This window comes from Suncus etruscus, chromosome 1, assembly GCF_024139225.1.
Source record: "Suncus etruscus isolate mSunEtr1 chromosome 1, mSunEtr1.pri.cur, whole genome shotgun sequence".
Lineage (NCBI taxonomy): Eukaryota > Metazoa > Chordata > Mammalia > Eulipotyphla > Soricidae > Suncus > Suncus etruscus.
Window position 1 is genome coordinate 207,685,285 of NC_064848.1, and position 27,678 is coordinate 207,712,962.

At 60.2% G+C, this 27,678-nt stretch overlaps 2 protein-coding genes across 3 annotated transcripts; one reads left to right on the forward strand and one right to left on the reverse strand.

The window, feature by feature from the left end:
* Nucleotides 1-6,298: 6,298 nt before the first annotated feature.
* SLC16A3 (solute carrier family 16 member 3) lies at nucleotides 6,299-8,340 on the forward strand. Its single transcript, XM_049768794.1, is given in 12 exon segments — nucleotides 6,299-6,513; nucleotides 6,620-6,688; nucleotides 6,690-6,733; nucleotides 6,822-6,891; nucleotides 6,893-7,080; nucleotides 7,083-7,214; nucleotides 7,217-7,420; nucleotides 7,423-7,490; nucleotides 7,492-7,648; nucleotides 7,800-7,914; nucleotides 7,916-8,028; nucleotides 8,186-8,340. Coding segments are annotated over 12 exon segments (1,530 nt in total).
* Nucleotides 8,341-9,869: 1,529 nt separating this feature from the next.
* Nucleotides 9,870-27,372, reverse strand: CSNK1D (casein kinase 1 delta). 2 transcript variants are annotated; one of them, XM_049776552.1, is made up of 10 exons: nucleotides 27,170-27,342; nucleotides 23,712-23,822; nucleotides 17,447-17,595; nucleotides 17,088-17,316; nucleotides 16,740-16,910; nucleotides 16,488-16,636; nucleotides 13,770-13,941; nucleotides 13,413-13,552; nucleotides 11,872-11,934; nucleotides 9,870-11,189 (listed from the first exon to the last, which is right to left on the reverse strand). In XM_049776552.1, the coding sequence occupies exons 1-9, from the start codon at nucleotides 27,243-27,245 to the stop codon at nucleotides 11,902-11,904; spliced, it is 1,230 nt and encodes a 409-aa protein (XP_049632509.1). In that variant the 5' UTR covers nucleotides 27,246-27,342; the 3' UTR covers nucleotides 9,870-11,189; nucleotides 11,872-11,901. The 2 variants fall into 2 exon arrangements, with proteins under 2 accessions (XP_049632509.1, XP_049632517.1); XM_049776560.1 differs by lacking the exon at nucleotides 11,872-11,934 and having other exon boundaries at nucleotides 27,170-27,372.
* Nucleotides 27,373-27,678: the final 306 nt, after the last annotated feature.

Below are 27,678 nucleotides of genomic sequence, written 5' to 3' on the forward strand. Positions count from 1 at the left end.
TAGCACAGCGGCGTTTGCCTTGCAGCAGCCGATCCAGGACCCAAGGTGGTTGGTTCGAATCCCGGCGTCCCATAGGGTCCCCCGTGCCTGCCAGGAGCTATTTCTGAGCAGACAGCCAGGAGTGACCCCTGAGCACCGCCGGGGGTGGCCCAAAAACCAAAAAAAAAAAAAAAGTTTACATACACAACAGCCCTGACCATTGAACGTGGCCCCAAACAAAGCACACGAGGGGACCGCTGTCTGTGCCCGACGCCAGCCCACAGGTCTTCTCAGAAACAGCCGGGAACAGGCCACCGACCACCTCTCCCACTGCGCCCCAAGAGTTCCGCAGACCCGCACCCGTCGGCGGGCTTTCGCTCGGGGTCCTTCTGGGGGGCTGAACCCGGGGTGGCCTGTAGGCCTGAGCAGCACCGGGGCTCACGCCCGCCTCGGTCCTTCCCGGCACCCGCCCGCTCGCTCCCCTCGGCGGTGGCACCTCGGGCAGGCGCCCCTCGGCCTCGGTTCCCCTCAGCCACCCCGCGCCCCCTCGCCCCTTCCCGGACCCTCGCCGCAGCCCTCGCCGCACCCCGCCTCCGACTCTGGCCACGCCCTCGTCCCTCGCCCAGCCACGCCCCTCGGCTCTCACCCTTCCGGACCCTGACCACCCTCAGTCACTCCGCGCCCCGACTTTAGCCCCGCCCTCGCCCAGCCCCGCCCCTCGGCTCTCACTCTTCCGGACCCTCGCCACCCTTTCAGTCACTCCACGCCTCAGGCTCTTGACCGCGCCCCTCAGCCACACCCCGCCCCCGACTTTAGCCACGCCCTCGCCCCTCGCCCAGCCACGCCCCTCGGCTCTCACCCCTTCCGGGCTCTTACCACACCCCGCCCCGACTTTAGCACCGCCCTCGCCCCTCGCCCCAGCCCCGCCCCTCGGCTCTCACTCTTCCGGACCCTCGCCACCCTCTCAGTCACTCCACGCCCCTCACTCTTGACCACGCCCTCAGCCACACCCCGCCCCACTTTGGCCCCGCCCCTCGGCTCCCCCCCCTTCCGCACCACACAGCTTGCCACCCTCTCAGTCACTCCGCGCCCCTCGGCTCCCACCACGTCCCCCGCGCCCGCCAGCCTCCGGCTCCGAGCTCTCCCGCCCCGCCGCCGCGGCCGGGACCAGAGCGACCGGCCCGGCCCGACTCACCGGAGCGCCAGCCCCCGCGGACTCCCGGCCCGCCCGCCGCGTTGCCCTGGCGACCGGGCCCGCCGACGCCGCGCCGCGCCGCGCCGCGCCGCGCCGCGCCGCCCTCCGAGCCGCGTCGCGTCCGCCGGAAACGCGAGCCCGCGCGCGGGGTTCCGGCCTCCTCGGGGCCCCAGCCCGGGGTCTGATCGTCCCACTGCCGGAGCCGCGGGCCACCAGGCGCCCCCGACTTGGTCTCCGGGGACCCCGGCGGAGGCCAGGAGGCCGGGCCTGGACGGTGCAGCGTGTGTCTTGGGGGCGGCCTGGCCACCCCCGGCGGCGCTCAGGGCTGCCCCTGGCCCCGCGCTCAGGAACCGCGCCGGTGGGGCGCGCCAGGCCAGCGCCTTCCCCGCCTCTCCCCCGCCCCTCGGCGGCGCCGTTGGAGACCAGCGAAACGCAGGACCAGGGCACGTTTCTAATGGACGGATGTCAGGGTGGGCTGGGCGCGGATGCAGTCTCCCTCCGCCAAGGGGAGACGCCCCGGTCGGCCCGTCTGTGGCCCCCGGGCCCCTGCAGATCCTAGCAGGGCCCGCGGGCGCGATCTGTCCTGAAAAGCACCTGGTCCCCCGAGCGCCCCCCCAAGACACTGCACTGCGCTCGGGCGCGGTCCGAGTCTGGAGTAAGGCGAGAGCTGTTCCTGCAGTGCGGCAGCGAACTCGCCGACTAAGTCATTTCTTTCCGAACGAATTTCTCAGAGCGGAAGCCGCAGACACCTCTGCTGAGCCCGAGAGGCAGGTCTGGAGACAGAAGCCCTGAGCACCCTGATCCTGCCAGCGGCCTGACCCACACCATGAGTGATCCGAAGGCCACATCTATCGCCACGCTCTGCCCGAAGGCAGGAACCACACTCACCCAGACGGCCTCGGCTGCTGCGAGCATCTTTCTGCCTGGTGACAGCTTCCAACTTGGATCAGCCGCCTGAGAAGTTCTGCTTTTGGGGTGCTGTGTGGGAACAGCTCCTCTGGAGGTGGTTGTCCAATTCACCTCACCACACCAAGGATGAGCATTTGGCTCAGGCATCCTCAAACAGTGACCCACGTGCTCAGGAACTATCTGGTGTGTGTGTCTGGTGTGTGTGTGTGTGTGTGTGTGTGTGTGTCCTGACCTCTACCCAGTCACTTCTCCCCATCACTTCTCTGATGAATGAAGGGCCAAGGAAAAGGGCGAGAAAAGGGGCCATGCATTCTCTGTCAGGGTCCTGGTAAAGGGGGACTATGGAAAGGGCTCAAAGGGTAATAATACCTTTCACCCCCAGATGTGCCAGCCCCCCAGGAACTGAGTAACAGCCCTGTCACCCCATCCCCCGGGGCCACCCAGTGACCACACACACACACACACTCACACTCACTCTGCAGACACTCCGGAGGCCGGGGGCAATGGCCTTGAAGGGGAGGGACAAGGAGCTCTGGGCTGGCAGATGAGTCAGGACCGGGACCACCATCAGCTGTTCTGTGCCCCTCTCTGCCCCCCGCCACTTCCCCTTGAGCGCAGGGCTGGGGTGATGTTAGCCTGCGGGGAGAGCAAAAGTGACACCAGCCCTGGGCATAACCCAAATCCCAGTGGCTCTGTCCCTGGCTAGGCTGGCAGTGGGCCGCATAGCAATAAACTAATAAGAGTCCTGGATGGTGTTGGATGATGGTGGGTCCTTTCTTGGCTGGACCAGGCCCGGCGCCTGCAACCCCTTTCAGCTGGAGGGTCTGCGGGTTCAGGGTAGCGGTGAGGAAATGATCCGCAGCAGTCAGATTCGGGAGACATCAGCTTTATTAAAGGTCCTAGCCACCATGTGTGGCCTCTATGCTAAGCAGCCTCTCTGCACCCAACCAGTTCCTCATCTCCCCCTCCTGCCTCTTGCAGAATCCCTTTTAGACTTCCCTCAATCTCCTCCTCTGCCCCTTTATTAGCAACCACAGATCCTTCCCATCCAGGTGAGCTAGAGGAAGTTGGGGCAGGGGTAACAGGCAGTTTGCTGGGTAAGGGGCAAGTGGAGGGGGCAGAAGAGAGTGGGCCTGGCTGTTCCCTACAGCTCCCGGAACACCACCCCGGGCAGAGCCAGGAGAAGTGTTGGGTGGGGGTAAGGGGACGCTCAGATCCCATGGCCACAGGGCTGCGCAAAGCTGCCAGACCTTGGCGGGGAGAGAGGGGAGCGTGTGGGTGAATGACCCCTTAACTGCATTCAAGAAAGCGAGGGGAATAAGAAGCCAAGAGGTTGTTGTAAAGCCACTCAAGGGCCTCTTGTCATCAGGATGTGGGGAAACAGGCCTCTGCCCACACAGGGAGCTGGGCCGGCAGTTCCACAAACATCAAGCCACCTTGCCGGCCCAGCCTGGGAACGGGAGAAAGGAGGATCCGCAGGGAGCAGCACGAGTGGCGCCAAGGGACCAAGCCCAGAGCGGCTTGCAGGGCCAGCAGGGTCCTTGTCTGAGACCCCTGGCAGGCCGGTCCCGGTTCTGCACAGCACAGGGGCGGGCAGCAGGGGGCGCCGGCACACAGTTGCTCCAGGCATGGGCTTCGGGTTCCACTGGCTGTCGGTCAGCCCACACTGACAGCTCACCCTGCATTGGTCTCGGGTGAAGCGCTGACCCCAGCACAGAGGTCACACAGACCCGCTGAGACCCGTAATGGGCAGGGGTCCATCGTGGAGCTGAGTCGGGGTGTGTGTGTGTGTGCAAGACCAGTGACACTGGCCACAAGGAGGCTTGGGGTGGCCTCTGGGATGCCAGGGAGGGCACAGGTGCTGCTGGGTGGGACCTTGGGGTCTTTGTGCACTGGTCCACTCCCGGCCCTCTCCAATGAAGACTGTGTTCAGGGGCAGCGTTTCGGGGAGGCCCTCGCTGACATCCCCTCTGGACAGCGAGGTCCTGCCTTGGCGGGAGCCGAGCCATAGGGTTCAGCGCAGGGCCTCTGTTCTTGAGACTCCACACATCACCCCTCGCTGCCTTCCTTGCTCTCACTTGCACTGGGCAGGGTTAAAGTGGAGGCAGGAGAAAAGGGCAGCCCTTCCCACAAGAGGGGGGCTTGCAAGAGGCAGAGCAGGCACCCCTCGAACACATATGGGGGCTCGAGTGGGTATTTAAGTAGTCGAGGGAGAGGTGGTGTGTGTCCCCTCCCCCCTCATGCCACTGAGCTGCTGGAGCCTTAAAGGCACAGGCGGGAGACTCCTTAGCCGGGCCCGGGGAAGGCACCCGGGGGTAGGTATACTGGGCGAGTGGCAGCAGGGGGCTGCAGCAGGAGGTATGGGCGCTGGAGGATGTGGGGGGCTCCTGTGCGGATGTCAGGGCACCCCGTTACGGACAGAGGCTGTCAGCGGATCCCGAAAGGAGAGTGACGAATCGGTCCCGGGGATACCAGGGATCTGGGGAAGGTGGTTCTGCCCCACGTTGAGTAGGGCTGCCCAACTGGCAAAAGGGGCAGTGGCAGGCAGCATGAAGGAGACTGTGCTGCCAGCTCCAGAGAATCCAGAATCGCCTCGGACCAGGCGGCATGTAGGCCCGGCCACCTCGAGGGGCCAGAGCACACTCGCACCCTTCCCTTGCTCCCACTCCCAGGCCTACAGGCCATCTGGGGCACAGTGAAGTCCTGCCAGACACACCTTCGTGCCTGTGGGGAAGCGGTTCCGGAAGGAACCGCCAGGGGCGCCCTGGCCCAGAGCCCCTACAGCCCTACAGCTTGGACAGGTGGGGCATCTCTGGGTCACCCTCTTCCCAAGTGCCCAGCGGCTGGACCGGGGATGAGTAGAGGTCGCAGTGTGTGTCCAGGGGCCTGTGTGCTGGACAACCCCCGGCCCCCATGCGAGAGTTCAAGGTGACCGCTAAGTCATGGGTTTTGCGTTCCAGGTTAGTGACCATCCCGGGCAGTGAGGGCTCTCCAGACAATAAGGCACTCCTGGGCGCACCGAGTGGGCCAGTGGATGGAGCCGGCTCTGGACTGCTGGCCCCGCAGGGCCAAGGTGCAGGGCTGCTGGCCTGGCCCTGGCCCTCCTGCTCTGGAATGGGGCTCTGGGCCGCCCGTGTTGTGGTGTGATGGGGCAGGAGGAGCAGCCGGGCCCTGCAGGCTGGGCAGACAAGTGGGTGGAGGGTCCACACCCAGCATCCCGCCCTCGTTCCCAGACTGGCACCCGGGTCTGGTACTATCCGAAGTTCCAGCCTGTACCTGGCTCACTCACGCTATGCACTTGGCTACACAGCCCCTCCCTGGAACCTGTAGGAGAGGGCAGGGTGGGAGCTAGTGGAGCACCTCGGGAAGCCTCAGCACTTGGCTGGGACTCAGGCCCACTGCCCACTGGGGAGGCACAAGGGATCTTCCACGTGTGGGGCTGAGCCTCGCACCCTCCTTAGCCCTGCACTGGGGAGCAGGAGCACCCAAGAACCAGGTGACACCAGCCAGCCCAGTGTGATGGTCCTGGGGGGTTTGGGACCAGATGAGTTGGGGCTGGAGGAGAGCATAGCAGGGAGGGCATTTGCCTTGCACACCGCCCACCGGGGTTCGATCCCGGCATTCCACAGTGTCCCCGGAGCCTGCCGAGAGTAACCCCTGTGCACTGCCAGATGTGGCCAAAAACAAAAACAAACCAAAAATGTGGGGGGCTAGGTGCAGCTGGACAGGCAGAAAGAAGGGCTGCCCTAGCAGACAGACCCACATCAGCACTCTTCCTCCCCAGGTGCAGGGGACCGCACCCCTGTCCCTGCTGAAACAGCTTGTCCCCGAGTACAGATGGGCTGGTGCTGGCATCACCCAGGGTGGACGTTGAAGACGGCAGTGCCATGGAAAGGCAAAGTGCCTCAGACAGGCTCATCCTGGAGTTTGAAAAGGGGAAAGTGGGGCAGAAAAACAGCACAGTGGGGAGGATACTGGCCTTGCACATAGCTGACCCAGGTTTAATCCCTAGCATCTCACGTGGTCCTCCAAGCCCACCAGGAGCGATTCCTGAGTGCAGAGCCAGGAGTGAGCCTCAAGCATTGACAGACAAGCATGGTCTCCAAAAATGAACTAATTCAACAGTAAAAGGGGATGTGGGGGTCCTGGATGCTTTCGTGTGGGCGCTGCGGCCCAGCCTGCCAGCCTGCTTGTCTTCCTCAGGGATGCAAAAGGATGCAGCTCCCCTGGTCACAGGAGGCGTTGCAGTGGATGAGGCCCGCCTGGGGTCCCAGCCCTGCTTGGGAACTGTGGCTGTGCTGTGCTCTGGGATGTTTGGTCATCACCGGCTTCTCCTACACCTTCCCCAAGGTGGTCAGCGTAGTTCGGCGCTGGCGACAGCAACACAACCTGGATCTCCTCCACTCTGCTGGCCATATTCTAGGGGGCAGGTGAGTGCCACAACACTTTGTGGCTGAAGCTGCTGGAAAGAGGTGTAGGGGACCCCCTTCCCTGCACACCTGGCCTGGTGCACATCTCAGCCCCACACATCCCCAGCGCGTGTGTGAACTGCTTCAGCTGCTGGACCATCATGCTGCTGGGTGGGCTCCTGGCATCCCTGGGCACGGGGCAGAAGTGCCCTGCAGCTCTACCTCACCATGGTCCTGACCAGTGAGTGGCGCCACCTGCAGAGGAAGCTGGGTACCCTACTCTGCCCCTTGTGCAGGTGGGCGCCGGCCTCGACCTGGTCCCTCCTCAGGCCTGGGGCTCGCACTCACCTTCCAGCCTGTGCTCATCATGCTCAACCACTACTGCAGCAAGCGCTGGCCCTGGGAATGGGCTGGCAGCGGCAGGTAGCCCCGTGTTCCTGTGCGCCCAGTCCCTACTGGGCCAGTTGCTGCAAGGCCGGTCCTGCTGGCGCGGGGTCTTTCTGGTCCTGGGTGGCTTCCTACTTGACTGCTGCATGTGTGCCACATTCACGTGGTCCCTGGACGCCACCACCCGGGGCTCCAGGCCAGATGCCCGTGCAAATGGCTGCTAGACCCAAGCATCTTCAGGGATCGTGGCTTCATGGTCTACACTGTGGCCGTCTGTCACGATGTTCAGCTCTTTGTGCCGCCTGTGGTCACGGTGAAGTATGCTAAGGACATGGGACGCCCAACACCCAGATCGCTTTCCTGCTCACCATGCTTGGCTGCACTGACGTCTTGGCACAGCCATTGGCTGGCCTGGTGGCGGTGCAGCCCTGGCTTCGGCCCTTTGTCATCTACCTCTTGAGCTTTGACATGTTCTTCAACAGCTTCGTCAACCTCCCCGGCTCCACAGCCCGTGACTATGCCAACCCGGTGGTCTTCAGCATCTCCTAGGCATGGTGGGGGTCCTGCAATTTGAGATGCTCAAGGCAGTAATGGACACACCCACAAGTTCCCAGTGCCCTTGGGCTGGTGCTGCTGGTCGAGGCCGTGGCTTTGCTCATCGGGCCCCATCAGGAGGTGAGTTCAGGCAACGGCGGTACCTCCCCATCTCTGCAGCCAGCCCAGCTGGCCAGGGGCGGCAATGTGGGACACACTTGCTCTGCGGCCTGCAGTGAGGAAGGCTGAGAGAGCAGCCCAGCTGGGTTCAGTGCCCACCACCCTGACCTGGCCTGGCCTGAACCCAGGTTCTGTCTGGTGTGTGCATTCCCCGACCTGCGGGGTGGGGTAAGGATCTGGAGGCCCTTCTCTGGCTGACTGCTGACTGCTGCTGGATGCCACTGGCATGTACTAGAATGTGTTCCTGCTGGTGGGAGCTGCAGCGGGAGCTGAAGTGACGGCCTCGTCCCCAGTACTGATGCTGGGCAGCTACTTCTATGTTGCGGAAGCCAGAGCCCCAGGAGGATGCAAGGGTGGACGAATGGGAGGTGCAGCGCTTTCTGAAGGCTGAGCCCAGGGCAAAAGGGGAGGTGGCCTCAGCCCTGCAAGACAAATGTGTGAGGGGCAGTTGGCAGCCCAGGGGGCAGGTCTGCACCCCTGGTGTTTTCAGAGGCCACATGGGAACGACAGGAACTGTGGTTCCAAAGCATATCTGTGACGGAACTCAAGGTCAAGGTCACTTCCACCCCTGCTAACCCCCCTCTCCCAGTAGCCGGCGCCCCACTAGGCTGGTTCAAGGATCTAGGCCACGCTTGGAGACAACACGGCTTTAATCAGAGGTGGAGCCCAGCCTACACCTGCATCCTAGGATACCTGCCTAGGTACTTGTCTACGCCTGGAGAACCCCCGGTACCCGAGCTGGCCTGAGTGTCCCACCCAGGGTGGGGATAATCTGCCTGCAGCTCTCTGCCCGGTCACTTCACAAGGGCCATCCACGACTGGCTGTGGCCCTGCCCGGTCCTCAGACCAGCACTGGAGCAGCCCAAATCGTGTGCGCCTGTGGGTCATGTCTGTTTAAAGTAAACCATCCTCTGCCTCCATTTATTTGCCCTGTTGGCTGAAGCCACCATCCATGGTCGCTGGTGGCAGCATCGCATCTGCTCCTGTCCTCCTCGTCCAGCCCTGGGCCTTGCCTGTCCGTCACACCCACCTGCCCTGTGGCAGGCGCCTGTCAGAGGCCGCTGGTGGTGCGTCGAGGGCGCTGGGGACGGCAGCGGGTCCCCTGGCGGGCTGTGTGCAGCCGGAAAGATGCCGCATCCCTGCTCCTCTGCAACGAAAAGCGAGCAAGAGCTGATGAGGGCCCTGCCACTCTCCTGCCTGCCCGCCTCTCTCTGGCCCGCCCGCCTCACCCAGTCAGGGCCTGGGAAAGCTGAGCCAACAGGCTCCTCACAGGCTGTTCCTGCCACTCCAGGGCACAGGCTCTGAATAGTCACCCTAAACTGCCTCAGCCTGCGGGGTTGGTTGGTTGGTTGATTTTGGGGCCATACCCAGTGGAGTCTGGGTGACTCCTGACTCTACACTCAGGGATCAACCCCGGTGGGGTTAGGAACCACGAGGTGTAGGGTTAGAATCCAGGTGACCCGTGCAGCAATCACTCATACCCTCCCTCCAATGTCTCCCTGTGATGGCCACTCCCTGTGAGAATGGTGTGGGCAGACATTGCGGCAGGACTCCTCCCCAAAGATTCATCAGGGCTCCCCCAGCAGCTGCATCAAATCAGGATGCTCCCTGGGAAGTTTCACACCTAGCCCTAGCTGAGGTCCATAGTGTAGGGGCCATTGTAAAGGTAGGCCTGGGCCCGGAGAGATAGCACAGCGGCGTTTGCCTTGCAAGCAGCCGATCCAGGACCAAAGGTGGTTGGTTCGAACCCCGATGTCCCATAGGGTCCCCCGTGCCTGCCAGGAGCTATTTCTGAGCAGATAGCCAGGAGTAACCCCTGAGCAATGCCGGGTGTGGCCCAAAAACAAAAACAAAAAAACAAAACAAAAAAAAGAAAAGGTAGGCCTGCATGGCAGAGGTGCTCAGCAGCGCCCACTCTACTGGGACGGGGCAGGCAGGGTCCCAGACCACCCAGCTCTGAGGGCCCAGGGGTCCTGAGCTCTGCCTCAAGCCAAAAACAGCTCCAAAAAACAGTGGTCTTGGGGTACCAGTACCCCAGGGACTGTGTAGGGAAGCTTGGCGGACCTGGGGGGTGGGTCTCCTCCACACCCCTCAGGCCTGGTGCCCTGGGCTGGGGCTTGCCAATGTTGGGCAAGGACAGATCCAATCTCCTGTGTGCAGAGTCCGTGGGCACCAGGGTGTCTCGGGATGGCAAGGTGCTGGGCAGACCTTCCCTGGTGCCCAGGACATACAGCTGCTCTGAGCAGGCGCAGGTAATAAAGAGCATGAGGGGGTGCGGCGCAGGTGAGTCTTACAAGTTTATTATTTACACGATAGGAGGACACAGGCTCAATGGGCACAGGATAGCCCAGACACGGGCCCGACCACACCAAGGGGTCACACAGCGTCTGGTGGCAGCGGCACCACTGCGGTGACTGTGGCCACCTGGCAGGAAGCTTTGCTCAGGGGCCAAGTCACAGTAAGGCCCCACAAGGCCGTGACCACCGGGTCTATGTCTAGGGACACAGTCCTGTCCACTCCCAGGAGCACGTGGGCAGTCAGTTCAGGGCTGGGTACAGAGCAGGAGTCCTGGGCTGGCACTTCCAGCCAACACCCCGTGTCTACGGAGTTGGCTCTGTGGGATGAAGGTGTCTACACATGGTCATGACCTTTCCCGTCATCATCCACCATCTCCACTGGAGACGTCCTTGATGCACAGCTGCCGACAGACAGACGGATGGATGCCCTCATTGCCCTCGATGCTGCTCTTCAGTCTGGCCACTCCCCCAAAATGCAAGGCCAAGGCAACCACCACAGCAGTCTGGTCTCCTCAGTGGCCCTGCTGTGATGGTTGGATCCGAGACGCCAAGGGGCTCCAAGGTGGTGACAGGAGCGCGACAGCCAAGACTAGACAGTGGGTCATCACACGCGCACGCACGCACACACGCGCACACACACACACACACACACACACACACACGTGTACTAGACGTCAGGTGAGAAAACCCTTCTCCACAGGGACCACAGGACAAAACAGAAGCACAGAATGCAGAAAAGCAAAGCCCGGCCCTCTCCCGCCTCTCGCCGTCTGCACAGAAACTCCACTGACATCTTGGTTTCAGGATTACTTAAATTGAACATCTCTCAAGACCGCAAAACAGACAAGAAAGAAACAATAAAAAGACAGGTTTCTTTACACAGATTTAAGCCAGTAATTTTTAGCAAAATGATACAAAACTGTCTTAACCAAGTGGAAGTCGGAGGTTACCGCAGACTCGTCGGGAGTGGAGTGCCGCCACCACCGTCAGGCTGCCGGACTGCAGGGCTGTCGTGGGGACAACACTCCAACGTCCCAGCCCGTGAGGCCGAGTCTGTGGGGCCTGGGTGGCAGCGCTTGGAGTCTGTCCGGTTTAGTTTGTGTCTGTTCCCCCAGGGGTGTCGCTCGCTGGGTGGGTGGCTGGAGAGTCCCGGCGTTAACATGGGTCCTAGACCGGGGACGTGCCACTAGGAAGCCACTGTAACAGAGGAGCTCAGCCATGCATGTCTGCCTCACGGCACAGCAGCTCTCACCGGGGCGCGGCAGACTGAAGACCACTGGAAGCCACCCGACCGGGAATCTGTCGGAGCCAAAGCACAGGAGAAGGTCAGGGGGAGGCTGGGTGGGCCGGGCGGCAGGTGACTGAGGCCGCAGAGGTCCCTGTGGTCAGGATGTGTGCTCAGCAGAACGAGGAGCAGGAAGACAGGAAGAGACATGCAGGCGAGGAGCCAAGAAGCTTAAGAATAACCAGAACAGAGTCCAAAGCAGGGCAGACACTTGATCCCAGCCCTGCCTTGAAAGGGACCTGGCATGGCCACCAGGGGTCTAGGGATGCCCCTGTCGGGAAGATGTAAAGGCAGACAGGGCAGGCCACTGCCCAAGGAGCTGCAGAGGTGGCGACAAGAGGGAGCCAGTGGCCCCCAGCATGCGCCGATGGACGATGGAGCAGGGGCTGTGGCGGCTGGACAGACGGCAGCTGTAGGCACGCAACGCGGCAGAGACCGACGTCAAAGTAAAGCAAACAAGGACAGAAACCAGTGACGGGAAGAGCGAAGCCGGGATGGGACGCTGGGATGCAGAGACGCAAAGACGCAGAGCCCCCTGGAGGCGCGCAACTGAGCACACACACACTCGCCCACAGCCCGGCTTCCCAGGCCTGTGGCCCTGCCAGGGCAGAGGGAGGCGGCTGGACAGCACCTGGCATGCGGGCAGTGGACAGCGGCTGTGAAGCCCTCCCCGCAGTGCTGGCCCCGAGCACTCACCCGGTGCTGCCTTCCAGCGGGGCCGCGCAGCTACTTGCCGAGGTGCTCGAAGGGAATGCTATTCTGAGGTGGGAAAGAGCTGTGTGAGGGCCGGCCCAGGGTGGTGCTTCTCACCTGCTTGACCAGGAAGGTGCAGAGACGGCACAAGACCCTGGCACCCCTCCAAGGCTGCCCATGGAGGTACTCCTGAGGAGTCCGTGAGAGGGCCTGGTGCCGAGACAGGGAGTCCTGCTCCTCAGTGGGCAGAGATGACCTCGGGAACACCAGGGGGCAGGATGCAGGTCATGCTCAGAGGGACGTGGGCAGATGTGATCAAATGAGCGAACTGATGGAAAGTGGATGCCAGAATCCCTCTTGTGAATGCTCCCACATGGAGGCCCTTCGCCTCACAAAGACCGAGACACAGGACAGAGGGACAGCACAGTGAGGAGGGAGGGCATTTGCTTTGAATGCTGCCGACCTGAGTTCTATCCCTGGCAACCCAGTATCCCCTGAGCACCGCCAGGAGTGACTCCTGAGCAGAGAGCCAGGAGAAAGCCCTGAGCGTCTCCAGTTGTGGTCCCCAAAACAAAAACAAAGAGATGCCACAGCCCCACCCAATATGAAGCTCTTTAGCTCCCGCTGTCCCATGAGTGCCAGGGCATATCAAGTCAGGACAGGGGTGCAAGGGCAGCCCTGGACTCTGCTTCAGTCCCGCTCTCTGGGAGAGGCCTTCAGGCAAAGACTAGAGCTGAGTGCTTTGGCAGGAGACACTCCAGAAGACACTCAAAGACCTGAGCCCTGCTTCTACTCGAGTTCACCTAGCGTCTCTTTACGGACAGCTGGGAGAGTGGAGAATGACCCTTCCAGTAGGAGCCTGTCTGGCAGAGCTCCTCAGAGTACCATGGACCAGGCACACTGGCTCTTTACCACCTGGCAGTCTGTGTCTCCTAGCTCCGCTCACACTGACAGTCTCAAGTGGTCCAGTGCTCACAGGCCTGAGTGGGCCATAACCTGGGCTCATGGGGAGCTGGGTGAAGTGGCCACATCAACATGCGCTCCAGCAGAAACATGAGCAGGCAGGAGCGCCAAGTGCTGCCCAGGGGAGACCAGAGCAGCAGCCACACCGGCTCTGACTCAGCAGCAGCAGAGCCGCCCACACACGCAGATGTGCCCTCGCCTGCCTGGCAGACAACAGATCCAGACCCCGACAAGCTGGCCGAGAGAGGGACCGGCAGAGCACACGGAGGGAGCAGCATGTGCATGAAGATGTGCTCCCCACGAATGAGCAGTGGAAGCCAGAAGGACGACAGGCCAGAGGGGAGGAGGCAGCACAGAGCCATGCCCCTGGATGCAGAAGAGGAGACCCTGAGGTGCGCAGGCTCCACCAGAGCCCAGGCCAGCAGTAGCGCCATGAGGGGCATCCGCTCACAAGAACAGGAGCGAAGTGCCTACCACGAGTGGGGGTAGGCACAAGAGGAGCCATGGCTCTGCGGGTATGAGGTCCACAGCGGGTGTGCATGGGAGGATGGGCATACAGCCCTCACCCGCGGGCCGCATACCTGTGAGGTGGACATGCGGGAGGTATCTTGTCGGCCCGTGAGGTCGGACGAGGAGATGTTGACAGGGGCACCACGGTGCAGCCGCATACTCACTTTCCGCTCTCTTTCCATGCCAGACACAGGCCGAGGAGAGGTGTTCGCTGGAGGGAGACAGGCGAGGCTGGAGCGCACAGGGCCTGCGGAGGGGACTGGGGCGGTCGTGCAGGGCGGGGACGGGAGCCGAGGGGAAACATGGCTACAAGAAAACGCCGCCTCGAGAAGAGCGCGCAAGTGCACAGACCACAAGGTGCGGCTGTATGGCAGCCGCCTGCCCGGCTCAACTGAGGCCCACATGCCATACACCGGGGGATCACTCACCGGTGTGTGAGGTAGGGGTGAGGGGGGTGGGAGCAACCACTTCCTGTGTCCCCCTGAGCCGGCCTGAGGCCGTGGAAGGGAGCCCGCGGGTCGCGGGGTTCCGGGAGTGTCTCAAGCGCTCCTCGCGGTCCCGACGCTCCCGCTCGGCGTCATCGGCAGCCCGGCTGGCTCCCTGAGGAGAGAGGACGAGACCAGGCTAAAACAGCACGGCGCTGTAGGGCGATACCTCTCCCTCCAGGGCACCAGCCAGCCGTGGCCCGGCCTCTCCTCTGTCCTGTACTCCTGAGCCCAAATGTGGTCTTGCAGGCCGAGCAGCGCCCGCAGTGGCGGAAGTCCCAGGAGACTATGGGGAGGTGAAGCAAGAGCAGCAGCAGCACTGGGGGTGCTGTGGGACACGAAGAGCCTTGACCCCCACCCAGGGCACAGGGTGTGCTGAAACGAGCCACCTATGTAGCAACTGGCTATGTCTGCAGGGGGCAGCAGAGCATCTCGGGGTCACTTCCAGGGACCCTGGCACAGTGAGGCCCACCATGTGGCAAGACCCGGGCAGGTCCCCTTCTTCTGACCACTGCAGAGCTGGGGCTGCCCCAGCAGAGGCTAGCGCCCAGGAAAGCTTGAGTGTCAAGTTCTACAAAAGGGAAGTGAAGAGGTTGTGAACATCGTGGGTAAGGGACAAGCCCTTCCAGTGTGCACACACTCATGCACACCCACAATAGCATCTGAAGACAGCAATAAACTCCACAGTTAGAAGGACAAGCCGAGGGCTGGAGTGGTGATGCAAGTGGTAGGATGTTGCCTGGCACGCGCTAACCTAGGACGAACTGCAGTTTGATCTCCCAGTGTCCCTTATGGTCCCCCAAGCCAGGAACGATTTCTGAGCGCGTAGCCAGGAGTAACCCCTGAGCGTCACCAGGTGTGGTCCAAAAAGTGAATAATTATTTTAATTTAGGGGGCCGGAGAGCATGGAGGTAAGGCATTTGCCTTGCATGCAGGTCGGTGGTTCGAATCCCAGCGTCCCATATGGTCCCCCGAGTGCTGCCAGGTATGACCGAAAACCAAAAAAAAAAATTTTTTTTTATTTAATTTAAAAAATGGGGCCGGAAATAAAAAATACACACACACACACACACACACACACACACACACGGGGCTGGAGCGGTGGCACTAGAGGTAAGGCGTTTGCCTTGCAATCGCTAGCCTAGGACTGACCGCGGTTCGATCCTCCAGCATCCCATATGGTCCCCCCAAGCCAGGAGTGTTTCTGAGTGCATAGCCAGGAGTAACTCCTGAGCGTCAAAACAGATGTGGCCCCAAAAAACAAAACAAAAACAAACAAAAAGACAAACCGAGACCAGAGCAATATTACAACGGGAGGGTGTTTGCCTTGTATGCAGCGGACCAGGGTCTCATCCCTGGCAGCCCATGGGGTCCCTCAAGCACCACCAAGAATGATTCTTGAGTGCAGCTCCAGGAGAAAGCCCTTAGCATCGCCAGATGTGGCCCCAAACCCAAAAAAAAAAAAAAAAAAAAGAGAGAAAAGACAAAGCTCTTCCAAGCACTCACGCATATACAGATGTACACACACCCATGTACGCACACAGCTGCAATGGTGTCTGAAAAGGGTGTGAACGTCGCAGATTAGAAGGTACAAGTTGGGGCTGAAGCGGTGGCACAGTGGTAGGGCGTTTGCCTTGCACGAGGCTGACCAAGGATGGACCACAGTTCGATCCCCCGGTGTCCCCAAGCCAGGAGTGATTTCAGAGTGCAGAGCCAGGAGTAACTCCTGAACGTCACTGGGTATGGCTCAAAAACAAAAAACAAAACAAAAAAAAGTTGAACCATACAACCAGGGATGTGACTTAAAAAAAAAAAAAAAAAAAAAAAAGAAAGTAAAAAGTTGGGTTCGGGGGTCCGGGAAGGTGGCGCTAGAGGTAAGGTGTCTGCCTTGCAAGCGCTAGTGTAGGATGGATCGATCCCCTGGCGTCCCATATGGTCCCCCCAAGCCAGGGGCGATTTCTGAGCGCATAGCCAGGAGTAACCCCTGAGTATCAAACGGGTGTGGCCCCCCCAAAAAAAAAAAAAAAGTTGGGGCTGGAGTAGTGGTGCAGCGATAGGGTGTTTACCCTGCACGTAGCTGACCAAGGACAGATCATGGTTCGTTCCCCCGGCATCCCATATGGTACCCCAAGCCAGGAATGACCCCTGCGTGTCACCGGGTGTGGCCCAAAAATAAAATAAAAATAATAATAAAAAAAAAAAGGCAAAGTTCAGGGCCAGAGTAACAGCACAGCGGTAACGTAGGGTATTTGCCTTACACAATACTGACCCAGAACACATCTGGGCTTGATCCCCAGCATCCCAAATAGACCCTTGAGCTTGACAGAAGTGATTTCTGAGCCAGGAGTAGCCCCTGAGTGACACTAGGTGTGACCCAGACACCAACACACACACACACACGCACGCACGCACGCACGCACACACACACATGCAGACCCTCCTGTCTACCTTCTCACTCCATGTCCACACACTTCCTCAACTAGTGACAGAGACAGCGACAAGAGTCCTCTGCATAGGAGCCCAGAGCCCTATTCTTGGCCCCACCCCAGCCTTTATCTCCTCTGCTCCCAGCTACAGGTTCCTGGCCTGGGGCCACTGTCCTCAGCCAGTCCCGGGCAAGACCCACCCAGGAGAGAGAAGCGGTCACACATGAGCACTTACAAACTTGAGCATGTTCCAGTCGAACACATAGTCGTAGGAGAAGCCCTGGCGATGGAACAGGTTCCTGAAGAGCTGTCTCAGGTATGAGTAGTCGGGCTTGTCGTCAAAGCGCAGAGAGCGGCAGAAGTTCAGGTACGTGGCAAACTCAGCTGGAAAACAATAAGTCCACACTTACTAGCTGCACCTCGCCTCACCTGCAGCCGGGGCTGCTGCTGGGCGCCACTGTCCCTGCACAGGGCTGCGGATACTCACAGGGGTAGCCTTTACAGAGCACCTCGATGGGCGTCGACATCTTCTTCTCACTGATCCTCTCGTACTTCTGCCGCTTGGTGGCAGCCTTCAGCCCCTGCCAGGGCAGGGAGCCCAGGTTGAAGTACATGAGCACGTAGCCCAGGGACTCTAGGTCGTCCCTCCGAGACTGTTCTGGGGGGAGAGAGAGAGAGAGAGAGAGAGAGAGAGAGAGAGAGAGAGAGAGAGAGAGAGAGAGAGAGAGAGAGAGAGAGAGAGTCAGAGTACAGGCCCAGGCCACACGTACCACCTGAGAAGCCCAGTCCCCACCCTTGAAGCCTGGCAGACGGGTGGATTGGCCACAAGGCTCACCGATGCCAAGATGCGTATTGATGGAGGCATAGCGCGCTGTGCCCGTGAGGTTCTTGTTTTCACGGTAGGGGATGTGCTGGTGTGTGCGGGCGTCCCGGTACTTCTTGGCCAGTCCGAAGTCAATGATGTACACGAGGTTGCCTTTCTTCCCCAAGCCCATGAGAAAGTTGTCTGGCTTCACGTCTCGGTGGATGAAGTTCTTCGAGTGGATATATTCGATCCGACTAATCTGGGGGCAGAGGAGCAATGACCGGGTCACGCCAGGCAGCGGTCTTGGGAAGATGGAGGATGCAGCCTGCCCCAAGGGTTAGGCTTCCTGCCCGCTCCCCCGCCATGGGTGCCCTAGCAGGAGGCCTCACCATCTGGTCGGCCAGGAGCAGGACGGTCTTGAGGCTGAACTTCCTGGAGCAGAAGTTAAAGAGATCCTCCAGGCTGGGCCCCAGCAGCTCCATCACCATGACGTTGTAGTCACCCTCCGCCCCGCACCACCGGATGGTGGGGATGCCCACTGCGGGCAAGAGCAGCTCTCAGGACAGGGCGGGCCCCAGACATACCCACGCCCCATCCCCCGGCAGCTGACAGTGGCACCCAAACATTCCTTTGGTTGGTTCCCTGAGCCACAGGGCCCACAGGCCCCTGGACTCCAGTCCTGGGAGAGAAGTGAGGGCAGATGGGTGGTGAGGCCACCCCACCATGGAGACACGTGCACTACATGGGGAGAAAGGGGTGTGGGGACATCGGGGCGGTGTCCTGCCTGCCCACATCAGTGTTGCGCCTATCCTGGGCTCTCAGGGGACCTGTGTCCAGCGCACAGGGGCAGACTGCAGTGTGCCCCCAAGGTGAGCACATCCACCTCTACCCGTGCAGGCTACGGACGACCAATTCAGCTATGGTAGCCCAATAGTCTCCACCTTCCTGAACCTGTGAATTGGTGGCTACTAAGGCAGAAAATAAAAACATTTATTGTCAGCAATGGCCATTTTGTGTTTGTCTTTTTCATGATCAACCCAGTAGTGCCCAGAGGACCCCACGCTACCACAGATGGAACGGGGGTTCAGAAGGCAAGGTTGCACTCCACCCACACCCAGCACCTGCCCTGTGCGTTCTTAAGGGCAGGGGTTGCGGCTATATCAGTGATGCTCAGGCTCACTCCTAGCAAGCTTGGGAGACCATAGGGCATGCCGGGGATGGGACCAGGATGGGACCTGAAAGAGAACCACCCTGGCCCTCTCGAACTAACATTCGTTGCAGACGGGCAGATGCAGCAATGAGCCTATGTTTCCCAGCTCAGCTGCCTGACAGGCCATGGCCATTCCAAACTCTGTGCTACACTGACCTCCACCCAGCTTCTGACAGCTTTTGGTCTCCTCTGACAGGACCAAAGACACCTCTTCTCTCCAAAAGGGAGATAAAATCAACCAGTGATGGGGCTGCAGATAGAACAGCAGGTAAGGCATTTGCCCTGCATGAGGCTGGGTTCAATCACATCTGGTCTCCAGAGGCCTCAGGAGGGATCCCTGCACACAGCCAGGTGTGGCTCCAAAACAAATAAAAGTGTATTTGCCCAGCAGATTGTCTTTCTCTGTGAGAGCCAGCGAGACACTTCGTAGACTGCAGGTGCCAACACCATCAGGTTTTCTTGGGAGGGTCACATGTGCATGAGCTGACCTCTTCTACCAAGGGAATTTGAACTCAGGGCTGGCAGGTCCTCCCTCACTAGGGTTTAGAGCCAATGCCCCAGAATACTGACTCTACTCAAATTTTGCTTTGCTGTTGACACCAGCAGCCAAACGGAATCTTTGGAAAGAGGAAACATGTCTCCATCTTCCTCTTGCCTGGACCAACCCAAAAGTGTCTGAAGGCAGAATCACCTTTCTCCTCCTTCAGCCCAAGTCACCCCCTTTCTGTAGGCAGTTGCCTTGGGCTGCTCTGGCAGTTCTCATATCAAGTACTTGCCAAGCTCAAGTAGGGTGGTATGGCAGGTCCTCAGGGAGCCCACAGACCAACTGGGGACCCAGCAAGTATCCTCGGTCCCGGTCAATGTCCCTTCCACATGATTCGTGGACTCAGAAGCAGTGAAGTGTCTTAGGTGCTCTGGTCTGGCCTGCTGCGGCTCTTGTATGTCCCTATGGACCTTTGCTCTCAGATACCAGAGGGTAGGTGGGGCCTGGTCCCTGGAGCTGTCCATCGTGTATGCAGGCAGCTAGGCTAGGTACTAGCATCCCATAGGCTCTGCCTCGCCTGGGCGGACCGGGACGGATGGACATGTGTGCGCGCACGCGCGCGCACACACACACACACACACACACACACACACACACACACGTTGGTTAGTGCTCAAGGGCACAAGGATGTGAGCACTGCTCACTGCCGCTCAGGTGGGAGGGTCTGCCTGAATCCAGGTCAGGCCGTAGCCCACTTGTCCCGACTGGGACCAGTGAGCTAAGTGTCTTTGTGCAGGAAGTGGGGTCTGGAAGCCAGGTGGGGGAGGAGCCAAGTCACTGAGAGCTAATATGCAAATCCTAGAAAGTCATGTCAACGTGATCACAAAAAGAGCAGACATGCAAAGTTAACTCTACCTTTACGATCGGACTCCAAAACTCTGTTTATCTTGAACTTATGGTTTGGCCCTCTGCCCCAGTGCCCAAACACTACCTAGTAGCAGAGTGCAGCTGCCCTGCTGGCTTACCAAACACTTCCCTCCCTACCAGCAACACGCAGCACACCACCAGATACCAGCCAACAGACCTAAAACTCAGTTTATAGAGGCTCACTCGTGGAGCTGGTGTCACAGTGCAGCAGGTAGGTGCTGGGCTTACCCACAGCAGCCAACCCGGTTAGATCCCAGGCATTGTATAAGGTCCCATGAGCATGCCAGGAGTAATTCCTGAATGCAGAGTCTAGTAACCCCTGAGCCCCATTGGGTATAACCAAAGATAGAGGCTCATTGGTACTTGGGAGAAAGAAGTAGTTTGTAAGTAATTGTTGGGGTGATAAAACGAATCTGCTCTCTACCCTGATGCGGAGCTAACCTGCTCTAGCCAGTGCACCCTCCAGGCCATGTGGGACAAAGGTCACATGTTCTGAGGTTCCCAGCTTCCTTTCCCACCCCAGCTTCTGTGTAGGGGCCAGCAGAAGCAGGCCCGTGCTTTGCCACACTGAGCACCTGTTCCACAGGCGTGGCCACGCACTCACCTGCAACCCAGAATGCAAACCACATCATGAGCGGCACAAGTCATGGCCCAGAGCATGAGGGAGGCACCATCCCTCAAAGGAAGATGCTAAAAGCCAACCTGGGATGACCCTTAACAACAAACAGGTTAGGAGAGGGCTGAGGCGGAGCAAATACATGCCAGGCACATGAGGTCCGGGATTAGAGCCTGAACACCAAATGGCATCCTGAGCACCACATGGGAGTCTCCCTCACTCACCCCAAAGAAAACAAGCAGGGCCCGGAGAGAGAGCACAACGGCGTTTGCCTTGCAAACAGCGGATCCAGGACCAAAGGTGGTTGGTTCGAATCCCCGTGTCCCATAGGGTCCCCCGTGCCTGCCAGGAGCTATTTCTGAGCAGACAGCCAGGAGTAACCCCTGAGCACCGCCGGGTGTGGCCCAAAAACCAAAAAAAGAAAACAAGCAGAAGACACAATGGACACAGGTCCAAAAGACTCTCAGAGAGCTGCCAAAACTAACACAAGAACTTGAAGAAGGCAGAAGCTGCTCCAAGCAGGCCTGTTCGCTTGGACAGGGTCGGCAATGGCCCTCCTTCCTTGGGCAATCAGAAGCCTCCCTGCTTGGCAGACGCAGATGCACCACCGACAAGCATCTGGGAAGGGCGGCCTGGCATGCGTGCTGCCCTAGAGCAGTCAAGCCACCTGGGGCTAGCAGGGTCAAGACCTGGAGTGGGCACTGGGTAGGGCAGGCAACGGGGCAGCACCTGGCTGCATGGACACGTGAGTAGCACCAGCAGCCTCGGTGACCCTTAGGATGAGCAAGGGGCTGCCCGAAGCATTCGGGTAGTTCTAACACTTGACACGCTTTCCCTCCCCGAGTTAAAAGGCACCACACAAGGCAGGGGCAGACTGGGGCCAGGACCACCACGTACAAGCAGCCCACCGAGACCTGTAAGATATCATGACCCCAGTATGGGGACTCTGCAGTAACCCACAAACAAAAAACTTCAGCACTTCAACCTTAAGACAGTTGCAAATAAAACTGCCCGATGTTTCTAGATATTGCCCTAAGTTGTTTCAAGTTAGGCAGCCGAACTGTTTAGATGACCCCAATTTTCTGGAAAACATCCAAGGCCTCCTAAACCAATGGAAATGGACGCTTGCCTCTCCTCTCTCGTCAGGCTGCACCTAGGCCAGTTCCTTCACAGCTTGCTGCATCGGGGGTGCTGTGAGCAAACTCGCGGCCTTCTCGACCGGCTTCCTGGAGGGCACAGTGGCCACGCTGGTCGCTCTAGAGCCACTGTCCCCGCAAATGGGTCTTTGGGTTCTGCCAAATCCTTTGCCAACATCGTTGCTCACTCTCTTTGGTTCCTGCTATTCAGACTTCTTCCTGCAGTGTGACCCAGTAATATTCAAGTTCAGCCTATGTCCTGGCAAGAACCTGCAGGCGCCAATGCACAGCACTCTGTGGCAAGGAGCACGCCCAAGTGTGTGATGCTGTGTCATACCAAAGTATCCTGCACACCCACACTTCCCTGGGCAGCTCAAATGTGTGTGCCACATTCCCCCCTTTTTATGAAAAGACACCCCCTCAGGTGACCCCCTAACTCAGCTGCACCTCCGTGGACAGGATCGCCCACAGGCACCCCATGGTCTGGGGATGAGATGGTGGCTTTGGGGAGGAGACTCCAGTCCTTTCCCTGCTAGTCCAACCCCCTCAAGTGGGCTCACACTCTGCCAGGACATGCACTCTGCTTTCCTGGAAGAAAGGCTTCTGAGGGCTGGTGGGAAGGAGGCTGTTAGCTCAGCAGGAGGGCACCTGCCTTGCATGTGTGAAGTCCTAAGTTCCATCTCCGCCCCCAACGAACACTTTCAAAGAGGTATTTACGGGGTTGGAGAGTAGGTACAGGGTTAACACACTTCCCTTGCATGTGGCCAGCCCTGATTCAATCCCTGAATTCTACCTACCAGGAGCAGCCCGAGCATCACGGATGAGACCCCGCACTCTAGAGTAGTGAGCTACACAAGGTCGCTGCATCCTGGCAGTAACCAAGTGCATGCTGGGGGCAGCAGCAGAGCCTGTCACACTGGTGCTGGTGGGCGAGCAGGTGGGGGCCGTTTCTCGGAACCTGGTGGGTTTCCAGTCTCTAAAGCAGGAATCTGGGCAAGTCCGAGGAAACAGATCCTTGCTCACATTTTAGCACTGGGCTGAGAGCTCAAAGAACTGGCATCATGTATAGGAGAGTCTGGGTTGGTCCCCACACCCACGCACAGGGCCCCAGCACTCCGGAAGTGACTCCTGGGCACAGCAGGACTTCAGCCAAACAGAGCAGTGGGGCTAGGAGCCTGTGCCAGTCTGTTGACCCCAGGAGCCCCGCTCCTCCAGGGTAACCCTCCTGGCTCCAGGCACTTCTGCTCCGGACAGGAGTGGAAGACATGTTGCTCCTTCAGCCTCAACAAGGCTTTAAACTCAGATCTGACTCCACCACCCCAGGCTTCTCCCCATCAAGCCACACCGAGGTCCCTACAGACCCCATTGCTGTAGGCACCTGCTTTATAGCGGCAAGTCCACGGGCTGTCCAGGGACAAATAGGGACAAGTGTTCATTTCACTGTGTTAGTCAGGAGCCTACGGCTCTGGCTCTAGGAACAAGAACTGAAGCATGGGACACCCTTACAGTGGCCATCAGTGCTGCTGTGACACTGTCACCAACGTAGAAAGCAACCCAGATGCAGCACACGAACTCGCTTTTGTGGAGAAAAGACAGTCCAGTGACCAGTTGGCCCAGACAGGGCAAAGCCCAACTCCTCTACCACAGTAGTGAGCTGCACATCCAAATAAGGCAGCCAGAGCCTTACTGGGGGCTCCAAAAAGGGTACAGTCCACCACACTCCTGCAAGCCCAAAGCACCCTGGGCTCCTCAGAGAGCAGCACAGACATGACCCTTCTGTGTCTTCCCTTGGGGGGTTCCGATAAAATCTTCTCCTGCTCACACACACTGTCTACTCCAGTTCAGGGTAGTCTAAAACTCAGGGTCGAAGCTTCTGTGCTCACTGAGCATTTGGTCTTGCACACGTGGCCAGGGAACCAGGACAGCAAGTGAAGTGATGGGCAACAGAGGTCAGGGAGCTCAAACCTTTGCCTCCCTCAGGAGACTGATCGTACTCGGGCATATGCGCTGGGGCGCGCGCACACACACAGAAGACCGATGGGATCCACATTCAAGTGCGCGAGCGCGCGCACACACGCACACGCGCACACACACACACACAAAACTGGGAGCAAAGGGTATGATTGGGCATACAGAGAAGGCCAACAGCAAAGAGCTAGAGAAATCAGAGCGAGTCCCGGGTGTGAGGGCAGGCCTGGGGCAGGGGAACCTGTGTGAGGGAGAGCGTAGGACCCTACCCCTGGCCGGAGGCCCCGCCCCCTTCCCCGAGCAAAGGCTCTACCTCCTCCCTGCATCATCTTGTAGATCTTGCTCTCGATGTGGAGCTGCGGGTGTTTGGTTTTGACACATTCAAGTTTGATGGCCACTTCGTCTTCTGCAATAATGTCCGTACCTTGGCAAAGAAAGAAATCACGAAAGTTAATCGTGGAGGAACAAAGACCAGCCAAGCCCTGGAGAGGGAGTGAGGAGCAGCAGAGGTTCTCTGCTCGCCTAGAGATGCTGCCAGGCCCTAGAGATGGACAGTAACCCTGAGGCTCCCTTTGCAGACAGGAAGTGTGCAGTGTGTAGAAATGTCTACTTTTCCCCGTCACCCGTGTGTCTATGTCCTTATGCTGACCCTATGCTGCAGGTCTGAGCAGGGCAGGGCTCATATGACAGCTGGGCCCTCCTCAGTGTATGTAGGAGGAGGCCTTGCCCACACAGCAGTCAGACAGCTCTGTGACTGGGTGCCCACGGCCTGGAACTATGGTGGTCCATCAGGCCCCAAAGGGGCTGTGCTAGCTCTCCTGGGGACAGAGATGACTGTGCTGCTCTCTCTGTCCCGTGGCTGGTCCCACTCCCTTATTTTTTTCTTTTGTTTTTGGGCCACACCAGGCAGCACTCAGGGATTACTCCTGGCTCTGCGCTGAGAAATCGCTCCTGGCAGGCTCGGGGGACCGTATGGGATGCCGGGGATTGAACCCAGGTCCATCCTGGTCAGTAGTGTGCAAGGCAAAGGCCATACCGCTGTGCTATCACTCCGGCCCCACCTTTCATTAGTTTTGTGCTAAAACTAGCGATATATCTGCTACTGCCTCTTGTTTACCAACCTGTGAGTTTTCTGTTTGCTTGTTTGTTTGGGGGTCGCACCTGGGCTTACTCATGGCTCTGTAATGCAGGGTAACTTATGATGAACTGGGGGACCCTACGCAGTCCTTTGGACTCAAACCCAGACCATCCGCATGCAAGCTAGTGCATTCCCCACTGTACTATCTTTCCAGTCCCCAACCTGTAAGTTGGAAGATAAAATAAGAGCTGTAGCAATGCGGTAACAGATCTGCTTCCTGCAATAAGGAACTGTGGCCGACCAGCCCCCATGCTTCCAAGCTTCTCTCTCTCCCTCCTCTCCTCTCCTCTCCTCTCTCCCTTCTCCCCTCTCCCCCCCTCTCTGTCCCACCCTACACCGGCACTTGACTGGGTCACAGGGAGCCACAGTTCCGGTACAGATTTCCGGACGAGAGAAAGGTAAGCAACTGTGCGAGCCACTGGTCTACTTTTGCCAGGTGACCATTCAAGGACAGAGGGGCTGAAGAATAGGACAGCTAGGCGTGTACTTGCCTTGCATGTGGCCAACCCCAGTTCAACCCCCAGCACCCTGCCAGGAGTGATTCCTGAGCGCAGAGCCAGGAAAAACCCCTGAGCATTACCAGTGTCACCCACAAAAAAAGGAAACAAAAAAAGAAAACAAGCCCTTTCAGTCCCCAGGGTTGGGGAGCATGTCGAGCGGGCCTGGCTCAGCCCTGGTGGTAAGAAACACCCGTCTGACCATAGCTGTGGCCCAGGGCCTCGGAGCAGCAACCTCACCCCCAAAGTGGCCCTCAGACCCAAACTCCAAGCCAGCCTGGGACACGACTTCTGGCCTCATCACCCGAACGCTGGCCGGGGGGGGGGGGGGGGGGGGGGGGGCCCCAGTGACAGCAGGCAGAGCCCCCCCCACCCGCTGGCCCAGCACAGTCCACTTGGTGGGAACCAGTCCTCATCCTGCTCTGTGACCTGACAGTCACCCCTGAAACACAGACAGTGAGACCTACGACAACAGGCAACGCTCAGCGTGTTTCTGGGCTTTTGTGGGAGCCCCGCTTCCAAACACAGCAGGATGGGACCAGGGGGGCCAGAGACAGTTCCCAGACCTGGAGCACAGATGCAGGCAGGAGCCTGGGCTGAATTCCCAGGAGCACGCGCTCCCCTGAGCACTGTCAAGAGTGACTCCTGAGCACCAAGTTGAGAAAAGTCCCCAGCAGAAAGCCCAGCCCACACCAGAAGAGGAGATCTCTGCAGGCTCAGTCAGGAAGGTCCCCCCCAGTCTGCCTGACACGGAGCAGCAACCGGTCTGCCTCAAAGAGACAAGGAATCTGTGGCCAGCACCTCATGCCTCGGGGCAGAATGGTGAGCGGGGCTCCGATTCTCCCATGGCAACCACCAGCAGCGCCCAGGCCGGTCACACAGGGCCAGCAGCACGGGCCATCGCCGCCACATCTCACAGGGCCCGGCTGGGGTCCCACACTCAGTGCTCCCTGAGCTCCGAGGCCCACGAGCCTCAGAAACAGTATTATCCTGCGGCAGGTCGAAAAAAGAGACCCAGACCTCACAGCAAACCCAAACTCTTTCCTAAGAGGGCCAAGTATGAAAGATGCCACCGGACTCGGGGCTCCCCATTCCGGACAGCAAAACCAAGCAGCAAGCAAATGCTCACTACCGCCTCTCGGTCAGGCCTCATCTGCCCCAACTACGACCTCATCTCCACAACAAACAACGTCCACCCAGGGCCTCATCTCCCCCCACAAAGCATCCTGCCCGGGTCATCATCTCATCCGACAAACTACGTCCATCGAGCCTGGCCGGCCACGTGAGCTCCTGCAAACAAAGTCCCGCAGAGCAGCTGGTGAGTCAGCTCGCCCAGCCTGATCAACAGAGACCGAGGGCCTGTCAGGAGGGCAAAGGCCACTCTGGGGACTGGCAGGAGGCCGGGATCGGGGGAAGGGCCCCAGCGCCACTCCCTAGTGTGCAGGAACCTGGGAAGACACGGGAGGGCACAGGGCATGCCTGGGGTGCCGGGGGCACGGACACCTGTGGCTCGCGAGCCAGGCGCAGTGGCCAGGCCCCTTGCGAGGGTGGGCTGAGCTCTCGATCTGGCCTGGGACGCGAGCCGAGGGCAGGCCTATCCTTGGGGCCGGTCGTGCGCGTGACGCTCCGTCACCCGGGGTGCCCGACGGAGGGTCCGGCCTGGGTGAGCGGGGCCGGGCACCACCTGGGGCACCGCAGGGTGTGGCCCAACGGCAAAATGGACGGTGCAGGGAAGCCGGGCAAGTTTGGGGGGCCTCGGCCCTCGGCTAACACCTGCCGCCGCCGGCCCCGAAGCCGGGCCGGGAGCCTGTGCTGCGTGGGGACGAGGAGCCCTCGGGGCCCCAACGCCCAGGACCCGCGGGGCTTGGCCGGCCCCGCAGCCGCCGCCGCGACGCGACGCGACGCGACGCGCTCGCAAGCTCGGCCCGACGTGGAGGCGCCGCGGGCCCGTGAACGCCCGGCCCGGCCCTGTCCGTCGGGCCTTCGGGCCAGCAAGTGCCGGCGCCCAGCTGCGAGCGCCGCGCCGCGCCGCGCCCCGCCTTTGTGTGCGGCGGTCCCCGGCAGGTGCGGCGGCGGGGTCGCGCTCGGTACCGGCGGCGGGCGGGGGGCCGGGCCGGGGCGACGTGCGGGCCTCACCGAGATAGATGTCTCCGAAGGAGCCGCTGCCGATCTTGCGGCCCAGCCGGAACCGGTTCCCGATTCGGAGCTCCATGGCGGCGGCGGCGGCGCGGCGCGGCGCGGTGCGGCCCGGCCCGGCTCGGCTCGGCTCGCTGCGACCCTCCCGGCCGCTTCCTGGCTCTGGGCTCCGGGAGGCGGCGCCGCTGCTGCCGCTACTGCGGGTCGGGCTGCCGGCTCCGCCCCCCCTCACGGCCCCGCTTTCACCATCGCTTTCCGGGCGTGCCGCCGCCCCCAGCGCCTCAATACGCGGCGGATGGGACAGTCCGAGCGCCGCCGCCGCTGCTCCGGCCCGCGCCGGGCCCGCTCGCCCTCTCCCCGCCGCGGATGGACTCGGATCTCCCGGGCCTCGATCCCCCTTCAGCGGCCCGAAGGAGCAGCCGCCATGGCGCTGTGACGTCACTTCCCTGGCGACGGGGGCGGGGCTCGAGGCGGGGTCTGTTGCGGGGCGGGGCCTCGCGGCGGCGGGG